The sequence below is a fragment of the Myotis davidii genome, unplaced genomic scaffold (assembly GCF_000327345.1).
Source record: "Myotis davidii unplaced genomic scaffold, ASM32734v1 scaffold698, whole genome shotgun sequence".
NCBI lineage: Eukaryota > Metazoa > Chordata > Mammalia > Chiroptera > Vespertilionidae > Myotis > Myotis davidii.
Window position 1 is genome coordinate 281,074 of NW_006290032.1, and position 11,669 is coordinate 292,742.

At 54.7% G+C, this 11,669-nt stretch overlaps 1 protein-coding gene across 1 annotated transcript in view; it reads left to right on the forward strand.

Annotated features, from left to right (window-relative positions):
• ANK2 (ankyrin 2, neuronal) overlaps positions 1–11,669 on the forward strand; it is a 154,136-nt gene that overhangs the window by 115,169 nt on the left and 27,298 nt on the right. Inside the window, exons 31-37 of the mRNA XM_015563371.1 lie at positions 253–464; positions 732–936; positions 2,508–2,604; positions 5,010–5,238; positions 5,971–6,096; positions 8,551–8,673; positions 10,735–10,767. Of these exons, the coding sequence (XP_015418857.1) occupies positions 253–464; positions 732–936; positions 2,508–2,604; positions 5,010–5,238; positions 5,971–6,096; positions 8,551–8,673; positions 10,735–10,767 (1,025 nt within the window). The remainder of the gene's footprint in view (positions 1–252; positions 465–731; positions 937–2,507; positions 2,605–5,009; positions 5,239–5,970; positions 6,097–8,550; positions 8,674–10,734; positions 10,768–11,669) is intronic.

The window sequence follows — 11,669 nt, forward strand, 5'->3', positions numbered from 1 at the left end:
CATCCTGGCAGGACAGAAGGGCGCGTCTCTTCTTACAACATAGAAACTGGGTCTTGAGCCAACGTTGATGTTGGCAGGGGAGAGCCTGTGGGACCCGTTTCCTCTGCAGCTGGTGGGAGTGGAGTAAACCAGGGAGAGCCCCTCGCCTACCCCGAGGCCGCAGGCCCCGCAGAGGGACTGGGCGCTGCTCTGGTGGAAGCACTCCTGCCCCAAGGAGGCGCTGACCTGGACCGCGTGCGCTGTCATCCGCAGTGCTGGACAGCGCTGAGGACCTGGACCGTAAGCGCATCTGCCGCATCGTCACGCGTGACTTCCCGCAGTACTTCGCCGTGGTATCCCGTGTCAAGCAGGATAGCCACCTGATCGGGCCCGAGGGCGGCGTGCTGAGCAGCACAGTGGTCCCGCAGGTGCAGGCGGTGTTCCCCGAGGGCGCGCTGACCAAGCGGATCCGCGTGGGCCTGCAGGTGCGGTGCTGGGCGCGTGCGTGGCCAGGGGCACCTTGCGGGGAGGGGACTGGCTGTGGGAACGGGGCGGGCCCGCACAGACATGGTCACCTCGCACTGGAGAGCAGGGGCTGCCACAGCACACAGTAGGTCTCTTGCAGGAGGGCTGAGGACCTGCTCCCTCAGTCCTATGTTGGAAGCTACTGTGCTGACGACGAGACAAAAAGTGCTTTCAAAGATACTGACATGAAGCGCAGTCTGGTGCTCACTCTGCTTTCCTTGGAAAAGGCGCAGCCCATGCACGGCGAGCTGGTCAGGAAGATCCTGGGGAACAAAGCGACCTTCAGCCCGATCGTCACCTTGGAGCCCAGACGGAGGAAGTTCCACAAGCCCATCACCATGACCATCCCCATCCCCAAGGCCGCCAGCGACGTCATGCTGAATGGTTTTGGGGGAGATGATCCGACCTTGAGACTCCTGTGCAGCATCACAGGTGAGGCGCCCGTGCGGTGTGAGTAGAAAGCTCTGGAAGGAGAAACCTACACAGTTGTCAGTGTTAGCACTTTGCCAGAAGGTGCCTGCAGGGCCCGTGCGGATTCAGGAGGAGCATCCCCAGTAGGGAGCAGAAGGCGGCAGGCGATGAGCCACCTGCCGGTACAGCCACAGGCCCCTGGGCAGCGCTCATGGTCGTCTCTGCCTCGCGGCCCTGTGCCCACACTTAGCCCCATCCCCCTGAAAAGGAAGCCAGGCTCCGAGAACTCTGTGACTTCCCAAGACCATACCACAGGCTTGTGCAGAGCGGGGTTCCACCCGAGCCCGCACAGCTGTCGGCCTTCACCAGAGACCGCGTCGTCCACCTGCTGAAAACCATCGTCCTGCACCGCTGCCCCCCGCAGCTCAGACCTGACCTCCGTGTGGGAGTTGGGTCTGCCATCACGGACCTGTGGGGCAGCCTGAGAAAACAGAGTAAAGGTTTTTCAAGATTCACTGAACACGGTCTTTCCCATTGGAAGTTGTGTTAGTGTTCAGACAACTACCAACCTCCAGGGAGACACTCCCAGCCCTTGGTTGTCTTGGCCCCATCACAGAGTGGGAGGTAGAAAGCTCACAGGCATCGTTTGGCTGGAAACGCCCGCCTTTCACAGCACCGCGCACTCTGGGCTCAGCCACGCCTGCCCGCGCTCAGGGGTCAGCTGCCCTGCTCGCCCGCCTGGGGCGTGAGGAAGTTCTCACCTCCCCTCGTGTTGGCAGTTGTATTCTCCCTTATCTTGCTCTCTCTCCAGTTCTCCCTCCTTATTAATGCTTTTCTGTATGCACCATAACAGGCCATGGAGCTTGCCCCATACGTTGAATAAAATGCAAAATACGTGGACTAGCAGGGACGCAGGGGTCACGACCTCGTTACCGCCCCACATTCCTGGGTGCGTTTCCCACGGTTTTTAGTCCATGTGCATACAATTAGCCTCTGTCACATGAGATGTAGCGTGTGGAGGTGAAACAGGTGAGATGTCACGTGCAGGCATGCCCTGCCCTGGCCAGGGGTCAAGCGAGGGACCATGTGGCTGAGGCACCATCGACCTGATTAGACCTCTATGGGCCTTCGTCCACCTGTCCATCAGCCTGGTACTGATGGACAGTTTCCCAAGTACTTTTTTACAACCTTCCATTGCAAACGGAGAGAATTTTTTCTCTTACGAAAATAATTGTATAAAGCATGAAGTTCAGGAATAAAAAACTGCCTGAATTTTTTCATTATTTTAACAAAGCCGTCAGCTCCTTGGTCAGCTAAAGGATCTTTTCAGTTCATCCACCCTGTACAATTCAGATTGATCTTCAGGGCCGACCAACTACAGTAACAGCCTCAGGGAGTCAGGTCGAGGGCAGAACACCTCGACGTTTGAAGCAGCGATTCCGATAACCTTTCAGCTCATTCCTGGGAGGTGCTGTCGGCGCTGCTTCTCCGTGTGGCCTCTCAGCTTCCACGGCCGAGCGCCGGGACCACAGACGCGCTTGACGCTCGGAGGCTGGAGCGCTGCCTCATTTTCCACAATCCTGTTGTTTCAGGCGGGACCACTCCTGCGCAGTGGGAAGACATCACGGGAACCACGCCGTTAACGTTTGTCAATGAGTGTGTTTCCTTCACCACCAACGTGTCTGCCCGGTACGTCCCGCCCTCAGACCAGCCCCACCCCCAGAGATTTTGCTTTTTCTTTTGTTTCTATGTTCTTTAAAAGTGAGTTTTTCTGGTTGGTTTTAAGTACAATCTATATTAACTTTCATATTTTAAACGGGGCCTGCTTGCCAGCGAAGTGAATAGCGATGATACAGTAACAAGGCTCAGCCAGTCGGGTTGAAATCTCAGGACAGTCAGTGATGGGCAGCTCTGCCTGTGGGGCCGGCCTCCCGGAGTGGCCACCACGATGGTCCAGTCCCAGAGCCTGGGGGATGGTAGATGCCCTGCTGCCCAGCGCATCCTGAGCTGCTTCCCAGCAGAATAGCAGGGGTCCGAGAGCACATGCGTGTACAGGTGGGCTCGAGGTCTCGGTGACCAGGAGGCCTGACCCGTGTGTGTCTGTGTCTCGCATCCTCACCGCAGACGCTGTTCAGTCTTGTTTCACGTGCTCGCTCACTCTCTTTACCATCAGCTCCCGTGTGTGACCGGCAAGGGAATGCTGGGCGCTTCCCCACGCGTTTCATTTCATCACTACAGTGACTTGGTACTGTGTCCACTTTACAGATGGGAAAACAGGCTGAGAGGGTTAGAGCTTAAACTCCTGTTCAGGGGACAGAGCAGAAGGGCACACACGGGCAGCAGCTGGGGTGCTGGCCCCGCTGTCGCTCCAGAGATGACAAGTGCTGAGGGGAGGGTTAAGGGGCCCTGCCGGGTGCAGGGGCTGTGCACGTCGGGGCAGAGAGGGCGCCCGAGAGGAGGTGCCTCCTGCGACATGCAGGAGCCTGACAGGCAAGAGAGAGGACCATGGACAAGACACAGCAGGGTGGGGGCGAGCAGCAGACATCTGAGGTCGGAGGTCAGACCAGAGCTGCCACGTGGCTGCGGCAGTGCTAAGGGAGACCTGCTCGGGAGGCCAGGCCGCTCCTGTGTCCCGTGTTCCCCATGTCACCCCCCGACGACGGAGGGAGCAGTGAGCACCATGAGTGAGTCTGAGCAAAGAGGACGGGGATGGGAGCGCCGCCAGGAGCCAGCGGCAGAGCTGGGCCCTGAGAGCGTGACGCTGTGGGAAGTAGCCGGACGTTCGCACGTGCGAGGTCCCAGAATAGGCGAGTGCACGGAGACGGGGCAGTTAGCAGTCAGGGTTGGGGGGCCTTGTTCTGTCTGGGGAGACGGAAAGTGGCGGAAATGGTCAGTGATGGCAGCCAGGGATGTAAGTGTAATAGTGCCAGTGCGTGCGCACTTCGGTGTGGCCAGCATGGCGAGTCTTATGTTATGTGTATCTCACCAAATGCTAATAGAAAGGGGAGAGGTGGACGAGGGACAGGAAGGAACCAGTGACGAGGGAAAGGGGACCTCAGGGGCATGGAAAGATGGCGGGAAGGAGCCGAGGGGAGGAGGCAGTAATAGGCCGAGCGAGGTTTCAGGGTGACAGGGTGACTCTGTGCATCTGGCGGCCTCAGCTTTCTCAGCAGAATGGTCCCTCCTCAGGGGTGCGGGGGGTGGGGGTCGGGGAACGCTGGGCAGGCTCAGCAACCTCAGTGCCCTGAGCAGTGACACTGAGGGGACATGGCCCGGCCGTGTCACAGGCCCATGAGGCCACCAGCCAGGGAGGAGCACAGAGCAGTGACTTCCTCTGGGAGCCATGCCCAGCACCCGCGAGTTCTGCCGAGAAAGCAGGTTTCCAAATGGTTGGGTTGATCCACCTCGGTGGTGGGAGAGTTTTGGAAAAGAGTAACACGATGAAACGCCGGGTAGAGTTTATTGGAAGAGTTTCGGGATATGAGAGGGAGATTGGGGGCATCAGGGGGAACAGGGCTCCCGCATGAGGACCCATTGCGATGGCCCCAGGCTCCCTCCACAGACGGTGCTGGGACTTGGGGCAGATTTCAGAAGCTGGACCCTGGGAAGCGTTTCCAAGGAAGAAAATCACAAATACGGGTCCAGTGGTTGGCGGTGCACAACTGGTCCTCAGTGCCCTCCTGCTCGCTCTGCCCACCCGTCTCATCATCTCCCACCTCCCTGTTTCCAGGAAGCACTTAATGACTTCGATCATATTGAAGGAACTGAGGGTTTTTTTCAACTGGTGTCCATTAATTCAATTTTTTTTCAAAGATTTTTAAAAATTTGTTTTAATTGATTTCATAGAGGACGGGAGAGAGAGAGAGAGAATGAATCATTAATGATGAGAGAATCATCAGTGATGAGAGAATCATTGATCGGCTGCCTCCTGTACGCTCCACACCAGGGATGGAGCCCAAAAACCTGGGCACGTGCCCTGACCAGGAATTGAACTGTGACCTGGTTCACAGGTTGACGCTGATGCTCAGCCACTGAGCCACGCCGGCCGGGCTGGTGTCCATTGGTTTGGATGCCTGACCTAAAATCCTTTGCAGGTTCTGGCTGATCGACTGTCGGCAAATCCAGGAGTCCGTCGCCTTCGCCTCCCAGGTGTACAGGGAGATCATCTGCGTGCCGTACATGGCCAAGTTCGTGGTGTTCGCCAAGTCGCATGACCCCATCGAGGCGCGGCTGCGGTGCTTCTGCATGACTGACGACAAGGTGGACAAGACCCTGGAGCAGCAGGAGCACTTCGCGGAGGTGGCCCGCAGCCGGGACGTGGAGGTGCGGGTTCCAAAGCAACTCATGACACGTCGTCTGTGCCTTTCTTCTTAGATTACACGTAAAGCAGTGGCTAGTAAATAGAACCACAAGATAAAAAAAGACCAGTCCTCCTCCTGGTCAGTTAGGAGGTCAAGGTCCAACGTGAGCTCTTCCTAGTCCGTCTGGGCCAGTCCTGTCAGGATCGTCTCAGCCTCCGTCCTGAGAGGAGGAGGGAAAGGGCTCTCTCACGGAGCATCATGGGGGAGGAGGACTCGGCGATGAAGTGTGTAAGCGGCGGCAGCAGAGAAGGCTTGTCTTTCCTCATTCGGAGTAACTTTCAGTGGTGAGGACAGCGGTCAGGAAGGGCCCCCTCGGGGTCAGTGTGGACGTGAGCCGCCCAGGCCGCTGCATCACTCCTGCTGACTTTAGGCCTCGTCATCGGCGTGGGTGTGGACGGTGAGGTCAAGTAGTGTGACTCAGTGGATGTAAAACGACCCGATCAGAAGGTGGACTTCAGCAGTTAAAGCTCTATCAGTTTGGGGGCAATGTTAGAAACGGGGGCGTCAGCATCAGAGGCCACCACACCTGCAGGTCCCCTAAGGACATGCTTTGTCCCGGGGGGACAAGACATACCAACTGAGTGATAGTTGTAGGCAGGTCTTAACATTCCAACAGGGATCACCAGTCCTTTATGTAAATAACAGGTAATAACTGCACTTACTATAGTCTGTGCTGCTTTTTCTGCCTCACCAGGTGCTGGAGGGAAAGCCCATCTACGTTGATTGCTTTGGCAATCTCGTGCCATTAACCAAGAGTGGCCAACATCACATATTCAGTTTTTTTGCCTTTAAAGAAAACAGACTTCCTCTCTTTGTCAAGGTAATTATCTATATGGAATTTTTACGTACATTTTATTCTACATCAAGTCAGGTTTAACTTCCTTTAGAAGGAGAGGATATTTGCTTTTCAATCATTTTCAGCGATTATTTAAACCATATCTATAAAATGTTAAAGTTCTGGAAAGCCAACCATTTTCATTTTTGAAGTTCAAATTCAACTTTAAGACTATATTTAAGGACAAACAGCCAATTCATTAATTAGAAAAACTGGCTTTTTCAAATTTTAAAGGAAAGCCTCTCTCTTTAAAGTGTTGTTGTTCCTTTTAAATCTCTGTGCTGAAGTGATTTAAATGTGCGAATGTCACCAGCGAGGAGAGCAGAAGTCTCTCAAAAGGCCCAGGAGCCCCTCAGCCTGATGTGCGATGCCCCGGGCCGGGCTCGCCGGGCCCCCTCCACACAGTCACTCAGCAGCCGCCAGAGACACCTCGGTGCACATGGACTCCCTGTCTGCTTCAGACCACTCGTCCTGGGCAGAGCTTGGCGATGATAATTACGTCTCCCCCAGATTCCACGCCTAAGGGGGACAAGCACGTATAAATGAGAGGCTTGTGAAGTAGGAAGGAAGTAATAATTCCGGTCCCCACTGTCTCTCACCACTCACTGTCCCGTTGCCCACAGAGCGTTGCACTTCTCTGGAGGCCCCCATGCCCCGCCCACTCAGGACAGGACGGCGCTGGGCTCCCTCGCTTTCCCCAGTCCAGCTTCAGGCGACTGATTCCCAAGCAGTTCATCTCTTACCCTTTTATTGCCAAACCCCTCCTGGTTTCTCCCAGCACACATCTGTTCAGCTGCTTGATCTTTTTAAAATATTTTTTATTGATTTCAGAGGGGAAGGGAGAGAGAGAGAGAGAGATGGAAACATCAATGATGAGAGAGAATCATTATCAGCTGCCTCCTGCACGCCCCCTACTGAGGATGGAGCACGAAACCCAGGCATGTGCCCTGACCCGGAATTGAACCTCCTGGTTCATAGGTCGATGCTCAACCACTGAGCCACTCAGGCTGGGCAACCTGCTTAATTTTTTAGATCAATTGAGTTCTCCCAAGATCTCTGCTGAGCCTCTCATGGTGCCATGGCTGGTCACCAGTTTTGCCTGATGACAGCTGTCCTGCAGGCCACTCCATGGAGCAGGAACTGCTGAGGGCGGCAGAGCACTGAACAGACGGCTGTGTGATTGAACTAACGTTTGGTACCATCGCTGTGCAAGCACCATTTATAAACAACCCCGTACAGAAATGGGGGGAGGACCTGGGTAGACATTTCTCCGAGGAAGGTGTTAGGTGGCCAGTTAGCCCATGAAAAGATGCTCAGCAAAGTCATATTCCAGCCACAGTGAGACACTGCTCCGAACCCATGAGAATACTGTTACCCGCACAACGGGAACTGGTGTGGGTGAGGCCGGGTGAGAACGGGGGCCGATGTGTAGCTGGTGGGAAGTCACAGGCTGCAGCCCCCTGGGAAGCAGTGTGCAGTGCTCAGCGTGAGCCATGGCGACCGCAGGTCCAGGGACTGTACTCCTCGGTCTAGCCCCCAAAGGACTGGGCGGGCACGCGGTTACTTTCCCGCTGATGCTCATGAAAGCATTATTCGCCCAAACATGGAAACATCTCGAATATCCATTTGCAAATGAATGGACACACCATGGAATGTTATTCAGCCTTAAAAGGCAATGAAATTCTGACACATGCTACAACACGGATGGGCCTCGAAGACATATGTTGGGTGGAATTAACCAGGCACAAAGGACAGACATGGTCTCAGTCCATCTCTCCGAGGTCCCGGAGGAGGCAAGTGTAGAGGCAGGTGGAAGCGAGTCCCCGGGGGCTGGGCAGAGGAGGGGGGCAGTCCCCGGGGGCCGGGCAGAGGAGGGGGGCAGGAGTCCCTGGGGGCCGGGCAGAGGAGGGGGGCAGTCCCCGGGGGCCGGGCAGCCACCATGGAAAATCAGAGAGAGGAGGTGGAAGCGAGTCCCTGGGGGCCGGGCAGAGGAGGGGGGCAGTCCCCGGGGGCCGGGCAGAGGAGGGGGCAGTCCCCGGGGGCTGGGCAGAGGAGGTGGAAGCGAGTCCCTGGGGGCCGGGCAGAGGAGGGGGGCAGCCCCCCGGGGCGGGGGCAGAGTTGGTACTTGGGATGGTCAACATGCTGCAAAGGAGTGACGATTGCACAGCTGGGTGAGTGCCTGACGCCACGGACTGCACTTACACACGGTGAGTGGGAAAGGTGAATTTTGTTCATGTTATTTTACCACACTTCTTTAAAAAGCTGAATGATTTTAAAAAAACAGTTGTAAGTTGTAAAAGGACAGGGAGACAGGAGCAGCCTCGAGCCCTTGCTCGGCTTCTCAGATGCGTGTCTGCCCCCCCAGTTCTTTGGGGAATCGTCTCCTTAAAGAAGCCGCCTGCGTCCTGTGTGGTGACACACGTGCCTTTCTTGTCCAAGGTACGAGACACGACGCAGGAGCCGTGCGGACGACTGTCATTTATGAAGGAGCCGAAGTCCACGCGAGGCCTGGTGCACCAGGCCATCTGCAACTTGAACATCACGCTGCCTGTGTACATCAAGGTACCGAGAGGCGCTGCGTGCGGCTCGGGGTGGGGGGTGGGGGGTGGTCTGCCACCCAGGACCGTGCACAGCAGGGGCCTCGTGTGCACCCCAGGGAGCAGTCATTTTGGGTTCCTTGTCAATCCGTGAGTTTCCATGGAAGTCAGAACAAAAGACGCTCCACCTTATTTCAGATCCAATTCATTGTGATGAAAAATGTCTATGAACGCATACTGGATACAGAAGACAGAAATGTTTAATTTAAGATTTCACTTTGTGGACTAGTTTTTAAAAAGCAAATAACTGACTTCATCCTCATTATTGCTGTTGTGTGCCCTCCTGGGACCATGCTGGGGCCTCTGGTACCCAAACCTGTTGGGCCATTAGCTGTGGTTCTCCGCCAGCTCATAGGTGGGTTCTAAATACCGCAGGCAGAGCAACCTCATGACTTTGTGTCTTGTTGCTAAAATAAGTACTGTTCAGTTTATTTATATTTTTTAAATATATTTTTTATTGATTTCAGAGAGAAAGGGAGAGAGAGAGAGAAACATCCATGATGAGAAAGAATCATCAGTCGGCTGCCTCTTGCACACCCCACACTAGAGATCAAGCCCACAACCTGGGCGTGTGCCCAGACTGGGAATCGAACTGTGACCTCCTGGTTCATAGGTCAACCATGAGCCACGCCAGTCAGGCATCACCTGTTCATTTTATAACCTGTGATATCTTAGGAGTCTCAAATTAATTTTTCAACTGTTTTAACATGATTAGTATACAAAACATTTCCATGTTCCCAGGAGCAGATTTGAGACATTGTTGCAAAGGAAACATTCATTCATTCCTGCCCCAGGTCCAGCTACATCTGGGTCTAACTCTGCAGGCAGGCCTCTTCCCGATGCAGATTGTCTATGATGACTCCTGCTTATACAGAAATATTCTTGATTACTCTGTCAAGCCAAGGAAGACAGCTGAATGAATTACATGTTGGGAATAACTTTTTTAATTTAAAAATAGTTTAACCAGTAGCCCTTCCTCATGGGAAGCCCACCCGGCCATGCCCAGTAGGCTGCGGCCTCTTGTCAGGCAGTGTGTCCGAGAGGTGGGGACAGGGTGCAGTGGGGTGAGCCCTGGCGGAGGGAAATATGTTTAAAGTCCTACATTGGACTCCACAAAACAAGCACTTCCTATACTGCTTTTTACCTGCCATCTGGTTTCCTTACCGAATGATTCCTGTAAACACAGATCAGTCACGTAGAAAAGCTCACGACATCGTGTGCAGCATTGCAACTTCTTATTTGATAAAAATAAATAAATCTTATTTTCCTGTGAAGATAATGAGCTGTGACTCTGAGTTCAGTGAGCCTTCAGTGTGCCGTGAAGAAAGCATTTGCTTTATTTATTTTAATATTTTTATTGATTTTTTAGAGAGAGAGGCAAGGGAGAGAAAGAAGTATCTATTGGCTGCCTCCTGCATGCCCCCTACTGGGGATTGAGCCCACAAACCTGGGCATGTGTCCCGACCTGAATGGAACCTGCAACCTTTTGGTGCACGGGACTCCGCCCACCACCTGAGCCACAGCCAGGGCTCGCTCACCTGTTGTCACAGTGTCCGGGGCAGACACGGTGCTGATGCTGTGACGGTCCAGGGCGGCTTTCCGTTCAGTCATAACGCGAAACAGAAGTATAAAGAGCCAGACAGCTGGGCATCAGAATCTACTGGTGCTTATAGCCCTCGAACTCCGACATGCTGCCCCTGTGTCAGGACGATACTCGCCACACGCTGCTCTGTGGCTCTCGCCTGTCCAGCCAGCACCGTGCCCTCCAACCCATGAAAGGTCCAACTTTGAGGCTGCCGGCGACCTAGCGTCTGAAATGAGTGTCTTTGTAATTTTAGTTCCTTTGTGTCTCGAGTCTCCAGACTTGTGAGTTTAAATCACCCCTTTCTAGCTTGTGCGCCTCTCCGCTGAATGGTTAGAAAAGTCAGAGTGCCCTGACTGAATGCTGCCCGCCCGTGCCGGGCGGTTCTTCACCTTCCCTCCTAAACTCTCTGCTCTTTCCCATCCCGCATGGTGCCTGGCGAAGGAGTCGGAGTCGGATCCGGAGCAGGAGGAAGAGGTAATTGTGTGACCCTGTCGCTGACCCATCAGAGTGCTGGTGCCCTGCGTTCTCGGGCCGTGGCCCGCCGCCCTGAGCCAGTGAGGACAGGCGCGCTTCCCTGGAGAACGTTGCCCCGTCTTTGCCACATGCCTACTTCTCTACCCACCGCTGAGGCGCCCCGTCATCTCGGCGGTTCTCACAGGCTGGCTGGCAGAGACCCATCTCCCGGTCGTATAGCCCGGGGCCCTTACTCACCTCTCACCGCAGGGGCCTCCGGGGCCACCTCACCTGATGCCACCCGCACGGACACTCCAGGATGTGTGCGTGGTCCTGGTACACGTGTCCTTGGGTCCCAGCATCTCCTTAGCTCCATGTTTGTAACACATGTTCCTTATCCGAGTCAGACACGGACCACAGCTCCTCAGACTCCTGGGTTGTTTGTCAGAGTTCAAGGGTCTTCAGGCCAGAAAGTCCAAGAACCACTGAGACCAAAACTGGGGAGCCTGTCGTTCCCCCGTCGGGATGGCAGTGACGGGGCAGGGGGTGCGCGTGAGCCGCTGGCAGCTCCTCCTGGTGCCCCAGCAAAGCAGGGCTGCGCCTCCCACCGCAGGGAGGCAGCGTGGCTCGGAGACGGTGCAGGAGTAGCCATTTCAGTCACACCTGCTCCTGCAATCCAAGCTGGGGGGGTGTCCCTTGTAGAAACCTGAAAACGCCCAGCGTTACCGTAGAAATGAGAGAGGTCACTGGGGAAGCCTGTACTTACCGAGGAGCATAAGGGTTCTGTCTCTAAGACAAGTGTGGTTGTTAGTAGTTGCACGTTAATGTTTTCAAATATACTAGTTTTATTTTCAATTTATTCTGATGGATTTGAAATGCAAAAATAGAAAAACGTAATACATGCCATTGTACCCACCTGCTGA